Source organism: Chrysemys picta, chromosome 1 (assembly GCF_011386835.1).
Source record: "Chrysemys picta bellii isolate R12L10 chromosome 1, ASM1138683v2, whole genome shotgun sequence".
Taxonomy (NCBI): domain Eukaryota; kingdom Metazoa; phylum Chordata; order Testudines; family Emydidae; genus Chrysemys; species Chrysemys picta.
In genome coordinates this window covers 253389695-253409625 of record NC_088791.1, presented here as the reverse complement: position 1 = coordinate 253409625, position 19931 = coordinate 253389695, and the positions used below count along the sequence as shown (strand labels likewise).

General features: G+C 43.7%; 1 protein-coding gene across 4 annotated transcripts; it reads left to right on the top strand.

Moving 5' to 3' along the window:
- The first annotated feature begins 4425 nt into the window (after nt 1-4425).
- On the top strand, nt 4426-15332 carry TEX30 (testis expressed 30). Of its 4 annotated transcripts, none has more exons than XM_005303388.5 (6): nt 4431-4579; nt 4909-4977; nt 8250-8480; nt 11230-11281; nt 13253-13458; nt 14725-15332. In XM_005303388.5, the coding sequence occupies exons 1-6, from the start codon at nt 4478-4480 to the stop codon at nt 14896-14898; spliced, it is 834 nt and encodes a 277-aa protein (XP_005303445.3). In that variant the 5' UTR covers nt 4431-4477; the 3' UTR covers nt 14899-15332. The 4 variants fall into 4 exon arrangements, with proteins under 4 accessions (XP_023964012.3, XP_005303445.3, XP_005303447.3 ...); XM_005303390.4 differs by having other exon boundaries at nt 4446-4579; nt 4909-4963; XM_024108244.3 differs by lacking the exon at nt 4909-4977 and having other exon boundaries at nt 4426-4579.
- Nucleotides 15333-19931: the final 4599 nt, after the last annotated feature.

Below are 19931 nucleotides of genomic sequence, written 5' to 3'. Positions count from 1 at the left end.
AACAGAAATTTTACAATGCAGTTGAGAATTTGTACTCAACATCTCTGAAGTACTTGGAGCACTGGAAACCTGCCTTTGAGTGCACAGAAAAGTTTGGGTGGGCTCTTGTTGAGAAGCATGTCGGTGTGGGATAATATACAAAGTAGCCTTGACACTTGCCACACAAGAATTCCCACTCTAAGTTTGATAGATGAGAATTGTCTTTTTGATGAATGGGCAAATGCAAAACCAGTAATGTCCTGTCTCTTCCTACTGCTCTACCCCACCCTCTGGTTGCTTCTTAGTTTGCAGTTGTCCCAGCATGGTGGTCCACAGGTCTCAGCAGACTAAGGAGTCCTAGCTCCATCCAGCAGACCTCCCCCTGGGAATGCCGTCATGGGGTAGTCCCTCTGTAGCAGAGTGCAGATCTGCCTCTTCCCACCCACTCCACCACCCTGTTGTGCTGAGGAGACTCCCTTTTAAGTACCTCCTCCAACTGGAGCATGCCTAGCAGAGCTGTCAAGGTGGGGTTCCCCAGCCCAGAGTTGTTCCAGCACCCTTCTCTCTCCAGAGCGGGGTTTGGTTTATCCACCCCATCACACCAACTTTTTCAAACCTGGGTGCCCAAAGTTAGCCTCTTAAATCCATATTTTGGCACCACAAGTGAAATGGTCTAATTTTTAAAGGTGCTCAATTGTCGGCCATTCTCTTGGACTTCAGTGAGAACAGGGGTTGCTCAGCATCTTTGAAAATCATTCCAATCATTAGATGCCTAAGTATGCATTCAGAAGACTAACTTTAGGCACCCAGGTTTGAAAATGTTGGCCTGTATCACTGTGATACTAGTAAGATATTCACTTTATACTAGAATTTATAGATTACATATGCAGAGATTAATAAAAATAGCAATTGAAAAAAACATAAAAATACCTTTTTAAGCCTGCATTTAATACATAAATTGTATTATGGGAAAATTCATTTTAAAATCTGTAGCTTCTGTGTGTTATAAATGCCCCTGATCTCCCAGGAATAAGGGCTTGGGCAGCAGCATTTGTAGGAATAATGGGGGCAAGCAGAGTAGTTCACCTCTACCCCTGTGAAACAAAACAATGCGGGCACCAACAGCCTGTCTTTTCCTAGCACATGCAACCACAACAGCGTGAACATCTTCACTGCCCGATACAGTAACTGACATCAGCTGTCCCATATTTAGTAAGCTGTTCATATGGGGATGGAATTTAATTCTTGTGGGGGAGAGGGGAGAAGACTATCTTGCTTACAGCTTGGAGAGAATGAACACAGAAAAAAGGGTTTAGGTGGGTAGCAGCTGATTCAACAAGTGAAGCATAAGGTAGAGAGTTAGGACACAGGAAAAGGTTTAACAACTGATAAGCATTTGCACAAGAGATGGAACAAGACCATGAGTAAACAAGCAAGAGTTGGAGGAATATATGGGATGGACTAGGCAGGTGATAAAAAAAAAAAAAAATAGTGAATACTGTTTTTTTTAAAAATACCAGAGCACACTGACATAGGTTACATAGTAATTATAATTAGGTAAGCAATCAGGGATAAAAGAGCAGATAATGAAAACCATACATTTCTTTTTAAAACTGTGTTTCTTCTTTCTCCCTTTCTTTTGTTCTGCTGTGTATATTGAGTATTTAGATTGTAAGCTCTTCAGGGTAGCAACCTGTCTTATTCTATCTAGAACCTAGCACATTTTTGGATGATTTGTAAATAATCAGTACTAATAATAACAATCTGAGAGTAATCTGTGATCTAAATAAATTTATGCAACACTGTTGTAAAGCTCTTAGAGGGAACACTGCAGCAAATAGCGCCTAATACAACACAAGGAAAAACAGATATGGAAGTCTCCTGGCATTTTGTCTCTAGCATTCTGCAGGGTTTCCCTAACATGACAGGGTCAGCTGCGAGATCCTGTGACAGCTCATTCTCAACACTTGCAATTATGGAACAGTGAGTCCATTAAAACCTTTTCCCAGTGGCTCCACATTTGTAACTTTCTTTCTAGGGAACTTTCTTCTCTGAGAGCTAGATAACAGCTTTCTGTTGGTTTTATATCACTCTCTCCTAATTTGGCACTACATGTTTTTAGCCAGTTTTGAGATTGTAATTTTGACATCAGCAAGGGTTGAATCAGAACTGAAAGGATAAATCTATTTTGCTCAGACTAAACATGGTTGACCTATTTGCCTCTAATATTTGTGATTTAAAAGCAACAATGCCTGGATCTAAAACTTCTATTTAACTGTCAATGCTCACTGAGATATTAGCTCGGTCAGAGCTTATCTCCTGGGTTAGCTTCTCAGGAAGCTTGAGTACTTGAATCAATCTTCAATAAATTCCACTTGTACTGAGTCAGAATAACATTAAAATCCCCCCCCCCCCCCAAAAAAAAAAAAAAAAAAAGTGGAGCTCACTTATTTTCCAGTAGGGATAAAATCATGTAGTAGTGGAATGTCAACTGGTGATGACATCTCAAACTAGCTGGGTAACAACCAGGCCTTTTGTATGCCAACAATTGAGAAGTCCTTGAAAAATCCAATCAACCTCTGTCTGACCATAGTCTGTCCTGGAAGAGTATTTTAATAAAATACTTTGTGTAGATTACTGAGTGTGAAGCATCCCATGGTGTACATATCACAGTCATAGTTTTACTATGATTGCACTACATTTTGTTTTACCAGGTGAATACTTCTTTTATTGATCCTGCTATTTATTACACAAACTCGGAAATTTTGCTGAAATGATGGCACCTGGATATTTGTACTTAAAATCTGCACAATATAGTTCAGATGTTCTTTTTTTAAACCCCTTGTTGATCCAGTATCCTGTTAGCTGCCAGAAAGTTTGTGTACTGTAGCTCTGAGACGTACTTTCACCTTCCATTAAATCAATGGGAGTCATTCCATTTACTTCAATGGGATATGGGTTGATTCTAAAAGAATAACAATTATTTCTACATCATTATCACTCACAGGCCAACTTTTTCATGAATATTTGAGTTCAAAAAAAGTTTGCGATGTGGGCTGGTATGCAAACCCAAATCAAGCTCTGTTAAATAACGGGTGACAGAGCAAAGCCACAGCTGAACAATCATCATTTCGCTCAGGTTCCTATGAATTCTTATTTTGGAGAGATGATGATCTACAGTGAAGCATAAACCCTCCACTGAGTTTATTGGTAAAGCAAGGGTGACTATTTTCTCATGCAGATGTGAGGTCACATGACAGTTCAGTGTCACAAGATAGATAGTGATTCTTCACGATTAACTCTCAGGTTCTTGCTGTGCCATATGCTCCATTTACTACTCTTCATTCTGTCCTAAGCCCAATCAGAAACAAAGCCTTCATTCCAAACGATCTGAACTATTGCTCCAAAGCCATGAATGTCCAACCAAGGGATTCAGAGAGGTGGACATGGCATGCTACCCTCAGGGCCTACCCCTCCACAGCCAGTGCCACCCCCAACCCGAACCCCCAGCTCCTGCTCCGCCCCGGCTCCCTGCCCCACTCTGTGGGGACAATAGGGTTGCCCACTTTCTAATTGTAAAAAACCGAACACCCTAGCCCACCCTGCTCCCCAAGGCCCTGCTCCTTCTACAAGGCCCCACTCCCACTCACTCCATCCCTCCTCTCCCCCATCCTTGCTCACACGCTCATTTTCACTGGGCTGGGGCAGGGGGTTGGAGTGCGGGAGGGGGTGAGGGCTCAGGGCTGGGGCCAGGGATGAGGGGGTTGAGGTGAAGGAGGGGGCTCTGGGCTGGGAATAAAGGGTTTGGAATGTGGGAGGGGGCTCCACGCTGGGGCAGGGGGTTAGGGTGCATGGGGGGTGAAGGCTGTGGCTGGGGGTGCAGGCTGTGGGGTGGCACTTGGGATCAGAGGTTTGAGATGCAAGAGGGTGCTCCGGGCTGGGACTGAGGGGTTCGGAGGGTGGGAGGGGGATCAGGGCTGGGGTAGGGGGTTGGGGCATGGGAGAGGATCAGGGGTGCAGGCTCCAGGCAGCACTTACCTCAATCAGCTCCCAAAAATAGTGGCATGTCCCCCCTCCAGCTCCTACGCGGAGGCACGGCCAGGTGGCTCTGCGCACTGCCCCATCCGCAGGTGCTGCCCCCACAGCTTCCAGTGGCCGCGGTTCCCAGCCAATGGGAGCTGCAGGGGTGGCACTTGGGGTGGGGGCAGAGTGTGGAGCCCCGGGGCTGCTCCTAGGCATAGGAGCCAGAGGGGGCAGGTGGCGCTGCTTCCGGGAGCTGCAGGGAGCCTGCCAGCCCCACCGACTGGCCTTTTAGCAGCCCAGTCAGCAGTGCTGACTGGAGCCACCAGGCAAGCCGGACACCTGGCAGCTCGAGCGCGAGCGCACAGCGCAGTCTGGGTGGGGAGGCGGCTTCCAACGGGGATAAAATGGGGGATGCGCGCGCGGTTAGTTTCAGTTGAGAGCGAACTACAACTCCCAGCATGCCCCGCGCCCGCGCATGCTCCCTACAGCGATCGGCGGGCGAGGCTGGGCTGCTGCGGGGCCGGGGCTCGGCCCGTTCCGCGGCGGAGAAGGAACCGGCCCGGCCCGGCGCTGCAGGGTGGGGCGATGGTACCGCTGTATAAGTGGGGGTGGGGCGCGTAGGCCGGTGTGCGCCGCGCCGCGCCGCGCCGCGCCGGGAGGGCTCGGAACCGACCTTCCCTACGGCCAGGCCAGGCCGCGGCAGCCGCTCCCCCTGCTGGGGGCAGAGCCGGGCCCGGGGGCGGCCGCGAGACTAGAGTAGCTGGAGAGTAACCTCCCGTCAGTCGCTGTAGCAGAGCCGGGCTTCCCCGCTGGCAGCCTGTGCCTGGCGCCTGCCCGTCCCTGCCCCCCGCGTGGTGCTCGTGCAGCCCTGGGGCTGAAATATAAAAAAAACCCTTTTTATTACAGAGATTTGTCCTGCTGTTTTCTGAAAGGCAAACGGCCCTGCCCGTCAGCAACATGGGTGGGTTTACAGAGGTGCGTTTTCCTTCCTCGCTGCAAGTTCATTTCCTGAACTCAGGGAGTTTTACTTTTGCTGGAATAACCCTTATTTTGTTTGGCTATTTGACGAAGTTGAAGTAAACTGTTTGAAGGGATAAATATGATCTGTACAGTATCAATTAGACTTTCAAATGCAGGTGGGTTTTTGTGGTGGTGGTTACCTTGCACTTGTAGGGTTACCATACGTCCTCTTTTTCCCGGACATGTCTGGCTTTTCGGCACTCAAACCCATGTCCGGGGGGAATTGCCAAAAAGCCGAACATGTCCGGGAAAATGGCGGCTCTGCTCCTCCCCTGACTCTTCGGCTCTGTTTAAGAGCCGGGCTGCCCGAGCGCTACCGGCTTCGGGCAGCCCCCATGCCTCCAGACCCTGCGCCGCCGGAGCCCGGGAGGGGAAGTGCCCGGCTGGGGGCGCAGGGTCTGGAGGCAAGGGGGCTGCCCGAAGCCCAAGCGCTACCGGCTTCACGGTTTGCCGGGCAGTCCCCAGACCCTGCGCCCCCGGCTGGGCGCTTCCCCTCCCGGGCTCCAGCTGTGCTGGGGAAGCGCTGGCCGGGGGCGCAGGGTCTGGGGACTGCCCGGCAAACCGTGAAGCCGGTAGCGCTCAGGCAGCCCTTTCCGCATGGCTGGGAGTGGGAGGGAGGAGGGGGCGGGGAAGGGGGTGGGAAATGGGTGGGGCCAGGACCCCGTGGAGGGTCCTCTTTTTTTATTTATTAGGTATGGTAACCCTATTGTTGTTATCTTTAACAAGACTAAAAGGGAATTGTCAGATCAAATTTAGCTCAAAGTTCAGGTTTTATACACAAACTTACAAAAAGGATCAAAATAAATTATCCATGGAGGGGTGGAAAATCTACTGACAGATTTTTGAATGAGAGATTTATTGAATAAATAAATACTCCCCTTTTGTATTTGTACCACCAAACATTGTAGTGTTCTGCTGATGCTCTGTTAAAACGGACAACTAGCTTTCATCTTTCTTTTTTCCTTTCTATTTCAATTTGCTGAAGAGGTTGGATATTTTTCTTTTTAGTGGAGACTTCACTACTGTGATTCATGTTTTGTCATCACAGAGAGGAAGGATGGTCCAGTATTCAATCCACTTGGCACTAGCCTAGGATTTAGGACCCCTGAGTTCAAGTCCTTGTTCTGCCACCGACTTGGTGCATGACCTTGGGCAAATCATTTAGTCTCTTTGTAGGGAAAATTGTACTTCCCTATATCACAGGGATTTTGTAAATACATTTAAAAAGATTGTGAGGTGCTAGATGCTATAGTAATGGGTCCGTATAAGTAACTAACAGATGAGTGCACTATGCTTTATTTGGGGCTGTATCTTAACTCCATTGGGAAATTGCAGCCGGTACAGTTTACAGCAGTTACTTGTATTTCACAGTGAACTGCTGCCAGTGCTTTGTGGCCTGCCGGGCTTCCCCGCTAGATGCTTTTGGAATTGACCTACACAGCCCTAAATGGCTTGCACTTTTTCTGCCTTGAGAGATCACCTCTCACCTTGTGCAATATTGCTGTAATTGAGAACTGGAAGTTCTGGAGGTGTAGCTCCCTTACTATTTATAAAAGACAGGGCTACCAACATGCATTTCGTGTTGCAGTCATGCTTTTGACAGCTATGTCGTGCATTCACACATCTTACCTGAAATGTCACTTGTCTAGGTGAGCTGTGAGGAGGCTACAGGCATTCACCTGCAGTTCAGTATTTTGGTCACTCACTAGAGGTGCCTGTGGACAAGGCAGTTAGTTGCCTCCTTTCTTGCTGTTCCTTCTATTTGACCAGGAATGAGCAGCTTGAGGAGGAGGTGCTCCTCTAATACTGGTCCCAGGTCCCCACCCCTATGCTAGACTCCCACCCAGCCACAGTATCCCTTGCCTCCCCATGAGTGTCAATACCCTCAGCAATCCCCAACCCCCCAGTATCCTTTTGTTTTCTAGCAGCCCCAACAACCACCCACCTAACTTCCTACTTAGATTCCCCACTGGCACCCAGCTATCCACCAGCCCCCCTCAAGTGAGCATCCTCACCAGCCAGAACTGCCAAGTTTTGTTCAGCTCCATGCCTCACTTCCAACGCTGCTCAGGGCAGTATTGAACATACCCTCAAGAGTATGGTTTATGCAAAAACTTTGCATATAACGTACAAATTAGCATAAAATGTCAAACTAGGAGCAGAATTAAACATGGCAGCTGTGCAAAGAGAGGGAGCTACTGGCAGGGCATATTTCTTCAGTTTTGGAATTCATTAGCCCCAGATTACTCCCCCACTTCAAAATAGCTGAAATGTATGGATCTCCATGGGATGCTGCAAGATGTATCATTTTACAACGGCCTTTGGGGAAAGGAGATGTTATTTGAAGGACCTTATGTAGGGAAGAGTGGTGCATTTTTCCTCATTTCCCCTTTTCTATAATGTATATTAGCAACTTATTGCTATGTTGTTTGTTTGTTTTGTTTGTCCTCTTTCATGTTTCATTGTTTTAAATAGCTGCCAGAGGCACCTAGAGTATATGATAGGTGCCTTCTTTGTGTTTCTTTGAAATTGAATTAAATATTTTATTTCATATAAGTATTTTATGGCACTCATCACCATAATATCTGAGTCCCTCAAACATTAAAATTAAAGGGACACGATCAGTTTAAAACATTTTTACCTATTGTGGTTACATGTAATGCCTAAAATTAATATACTGAAAGAAGCCAGGTTCATTTTTTTTTTCCTCAGGTGACTTTGTTCATTTGAAAACACTCTTTGTATAGTTATTTTTTACTGTTTCACCTGCATGGATTCTGCAAGTGGTTCCACACATGGGTGAGAAATTTTCTAGGGAAACTGTTATTGTTTAAAAAAATTGAGGGAGTAGGCTGTTATGGTACCTGACAATATATTTCTCTCTCTTTTGGTCTGTATAAAATCTTTCAAATTGACAGTGTTTCTGTGTGTCTCACAACTCCCCTGTAAGTTAGGGAAGCATCATTATCTTCATTTTACAGCGGTCTCAGTTTCTCCAGAATGATTGATTTGTCCAGGTCACCCAGGAAGTCTTTGACTGAAACAAGAATAGAAGAAACTAGATCTCTCGACTGCTAGTACATTGCCTTAATAGCAAGGCCATCCTTCATTACGTTTGTATCAGAGCACAGAACAGTGTGATAACTGCAAATTATTTATGGCATGATATCCTGAATGTACAAACTGGAAATATTTCTTTCTTACTTTTTTTTAATTTTTATTTCTAGGTTAAAGTGAAAATACCTTTTGGAAATAAATACCTAGATGCTATTTTTTCTGTCCCAGACAAGATATTAACACATGGAGTGATTCTTACTCATGGAGCTGGAGGAGATATGAATTTCTCTCATTTAGTTTCTTTGGTAGCCTATCTTGCATCCCGTGGACTTCTGTGCTTGAGATTTACCTGTAAAGGCCTTAACATTGCTTATAGGACTAAAGCATATAAAACAGTTGTGGTAAGAAAAGACCAGATTGTATTTTAAATTCTGGAAAGTTTAAAGTCACAGCAACACTTCAGTCTACTTGTTAAATTAATTTAATTTTTATTAAAATCCACTTAAGCCATCATATGCTTTTTACATATTTCATTTCCTGTCACTACTAAGTATTAAAATGCTTTTCTCATGGAGTTTAAGGTCAGGAGGGACCACCAGATCATCTAGTATGACCTATATCACAGACCTTCCAGCCACCTTGGCACCCAGCAGCCAGAATTAGATCACAGTATTACAGTCTTCAGAAGATTAAACTATTGGGTGCCACGGGCCAAAAACCAGAGGGACTGGGGTACCACCAATGCAGAGAATTGATTTGTTTAGATATACCCAGATGATCCTAGCAAGTGACCCCATTCCATGATGCAGAGAAAGGTGAGTAACCCCAAGGTCCCCAGTCTGACCTGGGAGAAAATTCCTTCCCATCACCAAAAATGGTGATCAGTTAAACCCTGAGCATGTGAGCTAGACCCACCAGTCAGGCACCTGAGAGAGAATACTTTGTACCACCTCAGAGTATCCCTACACTCCATGTCAAGTGTCTTATTTTCAGCTGTGGAGGAAAAAAAGCCAAACAGAGTACCCAGGGACAGAGGGGGGCAGGAGAATTTCCTTCTTGACTTCCGCGGGTGACTGACTGAAGCCCTGAAGCATGAGATTTTAGAAATATAAGACACTAGAACCAGAAGTGACCCCTAGGGCTGCTGAGACTAGCCCCCTGTCACCACAAGCAAAAGTCATAAATCTTGCTTATAAATTTATTCAGCTTTGTCTTAAAAACTAACTAATTTGTTTTGCCACACAACTTCTATTGTGAGGCTCTTCACAAACCTCACTCCTTTGATGGTTAGAAATCTAATTTCCAGTGTATACTTACGGACAGTTTATACACACTTGTTCTTGTGCCAACATTTTCCTTTAACTTAAATAGCTCTTTACCCTCCATGGTGTTTATAATCCCCCCAACCAATATATTTATAGAAAGCAATAATATTTCCTCTTAACTTTGTTTTGCTAGGCTAAACAAGCCAAGCTCTTTCAGTTTCCTCCGCCTCTTGCGTAAGTTGTTTTTGTTGTATTTGACATCCTTCTACTATAATCATTCAAGACAAGACTGAGCCATTAGGAAGACCCTCAGTTCTTTTTCAGCCCTGGGGCAGGTGGGAGTGAGTACAGCCCTTGAAAGGGTGCAGCTTATTCCTGCCTTCCTCTTACCCAGGCCAGCTACGCTAGCCAGAGGGTAGGAGTAGGAACGCCCGGTCAAAAAGGGACCTGGACGGCTCTGGTGAGCGCTGCTCACTGGGCCATTAAAAGTCTGGGTAGCCGCCTACAAGAGGCCTAAGGCAGGCTCCCTATCTGCCTGGGTTCTACCCGGCTTCCGGAAGCGGACGGCATATCCGGCTCCTAGGCATAGGGGTGGCACGATGGCCCCGCCCTGAGCACCAGCTCCGCAGCTCCCATTGTCCGGGAACTGCGGCCAGTGGAAGCTGCGAGGACAGTGCCTGCAGCTGGGTGAAGCACGCAGAGTCCCCTGGCCTCTCCGCCTAGGAGCTGGACATGCCAGCTGCTTCCAGGAGCTACCTGAGGTAAGCGCCACCAGGCTGGAGCCCACACCCTGAACCCTCTCCTGCACCCCAGCCCTGATCCCATTCCCACACCCAGACTCCCTCCTGGAGCCCACACACCCCAATCCCCAGTCCTGAGCCCCCTCCCATATTCTGAAGCCCCTCATCCTTGGCCCCACTCCAGAGCCCGCATCCTTAGCTGGAGCCCTCACCACCTCCTGCACCCCAACCCTCTGCCCCAGCCCGGTGAAAGTGAGTGAGGGTGGGGGAGAGCCAGCGACGGGGATAGGGTGGGGTGGAGTGAGCAGGGGCGGGGCCTCGGAGAAGGAGTGAGGCAGGAGCAGGGCCTTGGGGACTGTGCAGGGCATTGTTTTTGTGCAATTAGAAAGTTGGCAACCCTAGGTAGGAGGTAGACCCAAGACTTTGTCCGTACCTTGTATCTGGGGAGCAGGAGCTGCACTCTGTGTCAGACCCGCATCCAAGATTCAGGCAGTGCCTAGCAAGTGAGTCAGGGAGTCGTACTCACTTAGCTGGCTGAGTAAGACTAGAGCACAGTCCAGCCCTCTTAGGTTCCCTTCACACTTTGATATCAAAATTGTTTCTATATGTTGTGTTTTAACGCTGTATTTTACTGAAATTAGATCTTGCTGATATTAATGCAGGCCTTCTGAGGACCTTTGTGTTGAAGTTTCTTTAAAAGTACACAATAATACTGTTTTTCTAACCAGATTGTTGGTTAGGAAATCAGAAATATGCTATTGTGTTGAATGTTTATTTAGATAACACTGGCAGGATACTTCTCAATTTTTTAAAATATTTTATTTATAATTCATAATCTTTTGGTAAACTTGAAATTGAAAAGTTCCATCACTACGTTGATCACATCTACCTTAGACGCACTGGTGTATTATTGTAGGGTAGCTTATGAGTATTGGGCTTGTTAAATTGTTCTTTCGTTAAAAGTATTGCAGAAGTACTTGTTTGTGGGTGTGAGAAAGTGAGAAGAAACATCATGTATAAATAAATTAACTGTTTTATTGGGGGAAGTATCCAATTTCAGATTCTTCAGCTACAACAATTTTTTTATCATGTATCTTAAAATGCTGTCTTTTAAACAAATAAAAAATGCTCTTTCATTTCCTTAGGAATATTTAAAGTCCTCTGGTGAATATAAACTTTCTGGTGTCTTTCTTGGAGGTAAGGGGTGTGTGTGTGTGTGTATGTTTTTGTTTACAATCCTACCCCTTATGGTGGTTTTAAGAGTACATTGTATAATTCTCCCATTCCTGAGGGGTGAGAAAAATTGGGAGTTCTCAGGATTGATGCAAGAGGCCATGAAGCCCATTGATCCCGAGGACACTGCACAGTTATGTCTTAATCTATTAATTGAACCATAATTTGACACAGATATAACTGAGGGAGAATATGGATGGATATCTAGGGAGACTGAAATCAGATAATCAGTTATGATTTCCATATAGTTCCAATTAAGTACTTCATTGATAGTGTCATTTACTAGTATTGAGTGTTAGGTAGTTAAATAACATATGTAATATACAGAACAGTACTACTTAGCAATATTACTTTTACAATCTATTCTTCAGCAATAATCTTATTTTTCCAGTACTTTTTCTCTTCAGCTGTCTAACTCCAAACTATATATAGAAACAAACTAGCTTTTTTCTTTATTAAAACTGTTTCCATACAAAGATCTGTAGTTTAGAAAATCTATAATAGAGTAATAAGATCCAGTTCTTGTCTAAAAGTTACCCTTTGTCACTTTATACTGTTTAATGTTTGTGTACATTTTATTTAGCCATGTGAAACCCATATTAGATCCTGGACTTGCAGGGAAAGGACTAGGACAAGCTGTCTTTAGTGATCTGTAACGTGACACTATACAAAACTCAAGTTTTATTTAATAAAACATACACTGCATGGTAAACTGAATGCCATTTAAGTATTCACCCCATCTATACATATCCTGTATCTGCATGTAGTAGCAGAACAATAGAAAAGATGGATTTACTTATATGTACACACACACACACGTTATCAAAGGAAGAGGAATTCATACATGGTGTAGGTCAGTGGAATAGTACCTGCTTATACCTGTTCTAAATGTGTTTCCTTGTATAAAGAAAACCTAAAAACAAATTGGATATCAAATATACAATTTTTTTTAATATTGAGTAACTAAGAAAAATACACTTCAATATATATGCATGAATAGTGAAAGTACTTGTGCCACTGGTATCTTAGCTCTTGTTACTGTTATTCAGTACTCAGACCTTCTCTCTAGGTCATCTTGTAGGTAACTGCGCCTGCCTGGGGGTTAGTAGGATTTACATTATTCTAGGATCTCCAATTCTCCTCCCATTATTAAGCAAAGGCAAAACCAAACCCCCTCTGACTCCAACAGACCTCACAAACAGTTTAATCCAGCCATCTCCAGAACCTCAAAAAACTTGATCCACCAGCTAATGTGACTTCTTTTGGGGGAGATACCTTGATGATCTCACATTGTCACTCATAGAATGACCTCGTGCAGGTTTCGTCTTCTCAGTTTGTATCCATATGTTTACACTGGAGTTTAAAATACTAGAGTAGATACTTGAAATAAATCCACTGTGTATGTCTTGGCCTGATTTGAAGTGTGGATCACAGGAACTTATTTTTACTACTAACCGACTAAGGCAGCATGGAAGGAGTCAATACTATGTCCTTGTGGTACAAGAATATAGTAAACATTGTTCTATAGTATTTCAAGGGTCCTGAATTCCAGTTTTTCTGCGTTCTTCACACATCCCACTTAAATATGAGTTATTGCCCACTTCTTGTCATTCTACCCTGCTCCCTTTCCCACTCCCCAAAATAAGTATTCCATTTTCTGATCCTCCGTTGCTTTCTTTATAATGGATGCAAAATCATTAATTGCCCCCAGTTCAATTATCTGACAGCGCCAAAATTCTGGGTGGTGGTCTCCAATGTCCTGGTGAACAAAAGTCTCTCAGCTGCTCCTTCACAGTCATTTTGTAGAGTATATGCCATATTAGTGTTACAACATACACTAAATTGGATAACTTTTAGGAATGGTGCTTCTCATATGAATGTAAATGATGTGATAGTAAACATAATTTTTATTCTTTATGTTTAAATGGGAGATAGGTCGTTCGATGGGTTCACGAGCCGCTGCCTCTGTGACACGTCAGATTAGCCAGGATGACAATGAGGATTTCATTCACGGTCTGATATGTTTATCTTATCCACTGCATCGACCAAAGCTTCTGTCCAAACTCCGGGATGAAGATTTATTTTTTATTAAGTGTCCTGTGCTGTTTGTCTCAGGATCAGAAGATGAGATGTGTGAAAAAGTGAGTTGAGTTACAAAGGGGAGGAAATAGGAAACTGTTCAAATGTGCTTAGCACTAATATCCAAAGATGATAATGATGGTAATTGACTGTCTTCTCCAAGCACTGATGTGCTGCAAGAAGCTCCAGGCAGGGAACTCTACCATCAAATTAAAGAGAGAGTTGGGATGCTTTTCTGATGGATATCACACCTTCCCTGGATATTGCCAGGTCATCCCTACTACAGACAGCTTAGCTTATCCTTGGGGCCCAAAAATACCTCTGAACAGAATTTTGTTTGCCTTTTGAATGGACCAGATAGCACCAAATGGCAAGTATTACGTAAAAAATGGCCTTGGGGAGAATAGACCTGATTGTTCTAAAGAAATCTTAGCTCCCCTACCATTTCAGATTACACAAAGTGTATACTGTGCTATATTATCAATATATTCAGTGTATTTTTCAGGACAAATAAAAATATTTCTGGCAAAATTTGCTTGCTCAGGGGTGCTCTCTCTTCCTGTGGAAAAAGGGATACTTTTGTGGAGTTTGGTTTGCAGAACCAAGTGCTAGTAACAGTCAGAATGTAATGTTCAGCAAGGTGTGGAATTTATCTTCTCTTCTTTTCTCCACGAAGTAGATATATGTAAGTTAGATTTGGGATGCATGTTACAGAATCCTTACAAAATCCTGCTAGGATTTAGGACTCTGTGCACTTAACTGTCCAGGCCTAGGAAGTGCTTCTGGCATGTCATAACGTTTTAATGAGTGGTCACAACAAAATAGCAGAGCTTGGAGTATACACTCTTACCGTGAAAATTCTTAGGTCTGTGCAGAAAGTCCCTTACTTTGTATTGGGGAAAATCCTACAGAGTAGGAGCTAGTTCTAAAACTATTCTACTGATATTCCATTATCTTCTGTGACCTATGAGACTGGCCTTCACATGTCTGTGAAGGTTCCTCCATTTTGTTGCTGGTGTCTTGACCCATTAGCAGCAGGAATGGATGGCTTTTCAGTGGCTTATGGGAGAAGACTTCAGATAGATACGTCCTTCTCTTTGTTTATTGGACTTTCTTTTCATGTGAGTGACTAATATTGGGCAAAGTACTCTGAAGAGATTAAACAGATTATGACACTGTAATCCAACAGTATATCAATTGATTTAAATGCACTCAGAATTCTATTTGCATTTTCAACTGCTGCTTGTTATGTTAGGATGGACAAAAGGATGACTACGTTCCACATAATTTCTGGCATGTAATAATTTTTTACCTCTTGATTTTTATAGAAATTATTGGAAGGTGTGGCAAGCAAAATGAAGACCCTTAAAAAAATTCATTGGGTTGAAAAAGCAAACCATGGCATGGCAGTAAAAGGACGAACAGCAGACGATATTATGATGGAAATAAGCACACAGGTTTTTTCGTGGATCAAAGAAATCATTGAACAGGAGTACAAATAACTTCCAGCAGTTAAACATCGGTTACATTAACCTTCCCTAAATGTAAAGGGCTTGTTTGACTTGCCAAAGAGAGCATTAGAAAAGAGCTATTCCTACATGAGGCCTACTTGATTCAGTACAGGTCATTCTGCAAATATTAAGTGTAAACATAAGTAAAAAATATTTTTTGAATCCAGAACCACTATTCGATATGAACAAGGTAGTAATACCATTTTTAAAAGGTGAAGATCACAAAACATGCAAAATATTAATGGTGGGGCATTACTTTTCTATATATATTTTAGTGGTGTATACATTTTTTTGATCTGTGTGACCAAGCAATATCTTTTTTTGTACTGCTTAGTTAGTGTGGTGTGTGGGTGGTTTTTTTTTGTTTGTTTGTTTTTGTTTTTTCTCCAAAGATTACTGCAAAATAAACTAAATTTTCTACTGGATCTGAAATTTTAGTCTGATTTAGTCCCAGCTGTATTGCAGACACTGTGGTTAATTTACAAAGGCATTGTCATATTCAATCCCCCTTCACTCACAACTTTTATGGGGGAAAAAATCCATTTTTGGCCAAAACTTGAAAAGTCAGTTTCTTCCCTGCCTTGCACCTTGTGTAGATATTTACTCCTTTGGAAAGTGACTATTCTGGTGCCATTCTGATTTGGTAGCATTTTACACCATCTTTGCACAGCCATAATTACACAAGGTGGAAAGCAGTAGAGAATCAGGTAATGTGTATATTTAGTTTTATGGATTTGCGATTTTATGCATTTTATGTGTATTTACTCTAGTAAATTCATAGTGCAATTTTAAAAAAATGTATTTTTCTTAGTTTCAGCTCTACCAATTCCCCTTTTTCTGGTGCATGTATGTGCCATGGTAACTGCAGGATATAGGATTAGTGTGTGATGTTGGACACTGTAGGTCCAGTTCATCCCTTGTGGAACTCCACTGACTTTTTGGGCTTTCAGATGGTTTTATACTGTTATAATGGCATCTATAATAGGGCTTTTGCTGGTATACAAATAATCATAAAAATCACACCCTACACTGACATTATTATATTGGCAAGTTTCCAAAGCAGACCTGGCTTTAGATTATTGTGCTTAAATAGATGCAGCGAACTCATTTACAACAACAACAGCAGACAGACAACTCAGTCCCTGACATACTCTTGAGGGAATTCTGCATCTCTGCCCATGGGCAGAATTTATGTCTCCTACCGATTTCTCTGCTTCCCCGTAGAAAAATTACTTTCTGATGGGGAAGCAAAGGGAAGCCACAAGAGCGGTCATACGATCCTCCCCAGCAGTATGTTTTAGGTGCCCAGAGCAGCTGGCAGAGAGGTAAATTACAGTGCTCTACAGCCAAAATGCTTCTGAAATAAATGTAGTCAAACTTTACTAATTCTGGGTCACTGAGAACGAAAATGATGCTTAAAATTGTTGATTGGCTCTAGTTTTCAAGATATGCTATTGGGTCAGTATATACGACCCTTGACTTGGGAATGGCGGAGGATAAGTGAGTTATAAAGGGAAAGGATCTCAATTTAAACCAGAAATGACTAAAATACATCTTTGACGGGATCTATGAATAAATCTATGACTGGGTTTGGACAGTACTTGCTTTTTAGGCAAAACAATGAATGATGCAATCTGAACCTGGTATTGCGTCATACACGATATGAATTGCATCATGTTATTCCTAGAAGTCATGGATGATGCAATCATAACGAAGCTTACATCACTCTGCTGAACAAATTGCCCTATATCAGCTCTAGAAATCATAGTGTCATGCTCTCTTATTTGTCAGTGTTTGATTTTGCAAAGGGACACATTTCTGTTTAGCCAAAGTGAAGAGAGATGCCTCGTACTTGTGTGAACAGTCCAGATAACTTCTGCTCTGTTTGTGGTGAAGTGACTTTTGCATCACAAAAGCACAGTATAACCACTATGGTTAAGAAAGCCTATCACCTTTATTTTGGCTGCAAAATTGGAGATCAGGACAAGAGGTGGGCCCCACACATATGCTGCAACACTTGTGCAACAAATCTTCGCCAGTGGTTGAACAGGAAAAGGAAATCTATGCCTTTTGCAGTGCCAATGATTTGGAGAGAGCCAACAGATCATACCAGCAATTGTTACTTCTGCATGGTGCCTCCAGTTGGGAATACAAGAGACAAGCCAAGAAGTGCCGAGAAGACACTGAATAGGACTAAACTATGTACATAATAGTTTTTTGCCTTTTGTTTCATAATAAATTTTATTTATATAACCCTTTTGCTGATTTTTAAAGTGTTACATAAACAGGACAGGTGAAATATCATGTAAAGTAACCATAAACACATGAAAAGACCTAGGTTTACAATTTATGATTAAAACTCTATCTACACAATATACATAGACATAAAATGTAAAAACTTAAATATCTTAGAAACAGTAGCCAATCAGTTGTTTTAATGGTCATATTTGAATTCAGCACATCAAAATACATAATAAATAGCATATTTTATCTCTGAAGCAGACGACTTCTCAAAAATTGTAGACCAGTGTTACCATGGGGCAGCGGGTGGGACTGTGGAAGACCCGGCTATTGGCTCTTACCCTGCATCAGGTTCAGCTTCTAGTCCTGGCTGGGCAGGGCACGATGGGACTTCCTCTTCCCCTGCACGACATCTGGGGCTGGGTCAGACCCTCCCCCAGATTTCTCCCCAGGCACAGGAAGCTCTACAAACACTTCTTCCTCACCCCCACACACACTTCCTGCACCCATGGCTCCTCAGCTGCATGGGAAAGGATCGCTGTACAGGGTGCTGATCCCCACCCATCTGCCCAACCCCCATGCATCCAGACCCCCACATTCCCAGACCCTCCTGCTGAGCATCACCTCCTACACCCAGAACCCCCCCAATGAGCTCCACTCTCCCTGAATCTGGACCACCCTGACAAGCCACCCACACCCAGAACCCTACCCATTGAGCCCCAACCAGCTACACCTGGATCCCCACGGCACTGAGCCCCCCTGACCCCTCTGCTGAGTTCTATCCCCTCACACTCAGACCTGCCCATGCTGAGCCCCAACCACCTTCACCTGGACCCCCCTGCAGAGTCCCATTACCGTTGCATCCAGAACCTCCTAACAAGCCCCAGTGCATCCAGATCCCCCATTGAGCCACCTGCACCTGGATTGCCTCACACAGAACCCTCTCAACCCACACCAGGATTCCCCCCCCACACACACACTTGGATCCTGCCTTCCTGAGCTTGTCTGCCCACAACTGGTGCACCTGGTATGGAGGAGCAGGGCCCTGGGGCAGGCTCGGTCTTTGTTCTGTTTCAGGGCTGGGTGCAGCCTCACTGCTTTCTGCAGCCAGCTACATTTATTTGACAAATAAAATTTGCAGAATTTTAAAATGTGCACGGAATTTTTAATTTTTTGGTACAGAATTTTTAATCTTTTGGCACAGAATGCCCTCAGGAATACTGACAATGAGTATATAATGGAATAGTTCCTTTTCATCGCCACTTACAATTTCCAGACTTGAAAGCAGCAAAACCAGTTAGCCCAATATTTCTCATTTTTGTCCATGTTTCTGCAAAAGTGTAATACCCAGTAAGGCTTCAGTGTTGTTGAGACAACAGGAAAACAACACAACTTGTTTGTTATCCATGTGAAAGACTTGTTTTTGAACAGCTGCAACAGTGAAGGGGAAACTTGAAAGAGAACAATGATTGAAACATACTTATGATGATAAGCCAGCTAATCAACTTGCTTGATGAGAATTGGCACTATTAAATTACATTGCAGTCAACACTGTATTATTAGTGCTGGATTTGAGAGGCCACTACTACCAAAGTATTTGTGAAATCATTTTTTTACTTCATGATAATCCATCAGAAGGCTGAAAATTTAAATCTGTTTGCATGCAGATATTTTCTCCAGTCTCTCATTGTAGGATTGCTCATGAGTACTGGGCTACTGGCATTCATTTTATTCAGCAGAAAATACAGCATTAAAAGCATTTTAAACAGGCCTAGTTGACTTGACTTAAGAGTCCATTCCTAGCCATACAGACTCTGAATTTATGAACTATAATATGAAGACAATAAGACAATCCTCATTTTGGTTGGGAAACATTCTGTTTTTAGAGTTTGGAGAATTTCAACCTGATTTAGTATCATAATTGGGTCTGATCCTGCTGTCCCTTCACATATAGTGCTTCCATTGATATCAGTGTGCATGAAAGGACCGTAGGTGCAAATTAGTAACTGGTTTAAACAAGTTCATTAGTTTCAGGCGATACAGGTAATTTCTTAAAACGATGGACCCTGTTCATGAAAAATTATCAGATTTATAAAACTTTAGTAGCACCTGCTACATTGCCTGATACAATAACTCCATACTTAACATCTCCCAGTTAATGTTGTTTCATTGTTACATCACTGATTGATTAGAAAACATGCTCGTTTAAAGTTATGCAATGCTCCCTTATAATGTTGTTTGGCAGCCACCTGCTTTGTTCACTGCTTACAGGAAGAGCAGCCTATTGGAGCTAGCTGGTGGGGGCTTGGAACCAGGAGGGACTGGCAGCCCCCCTATCAGTTCCCCTAAGTTCCCTGTGCACCAGTCACCCAGCAGGCTATCAATTGCTGGGCAGTTCAGGTGTCCCTCCCGCCACTGCCATGTGCTGCGCCTGCCCTCTGCCTTGGAGCTGCTCCCGGGAGCCTCCTGCTTGCTGTGCCGGGGGTGGGAGGGGAAGAGGGGTGCTCATGTCAGGGAGTCCCCCTCCCCCCACTCCTGTACCCCATCTCCACAGAGCGGGGGGGACAGGACAGGGCTCAGGACGGAGGGATCTTGCTGGCAGCAGCTGTCATGCATGTCTCTCTCTCACACACATGGTGTGTGTCTCTGTCTCTCTCGCTTTCTCTCTCTCTCTCTCTCTCTCTCTCTCTCACACACACACCCACCCACCCTCCTCCCGGCACTTTGGAAAATGGAGGGAGTGGTGCATGCCAGTGGGATAGCATAGGTTCATCATCACGTTC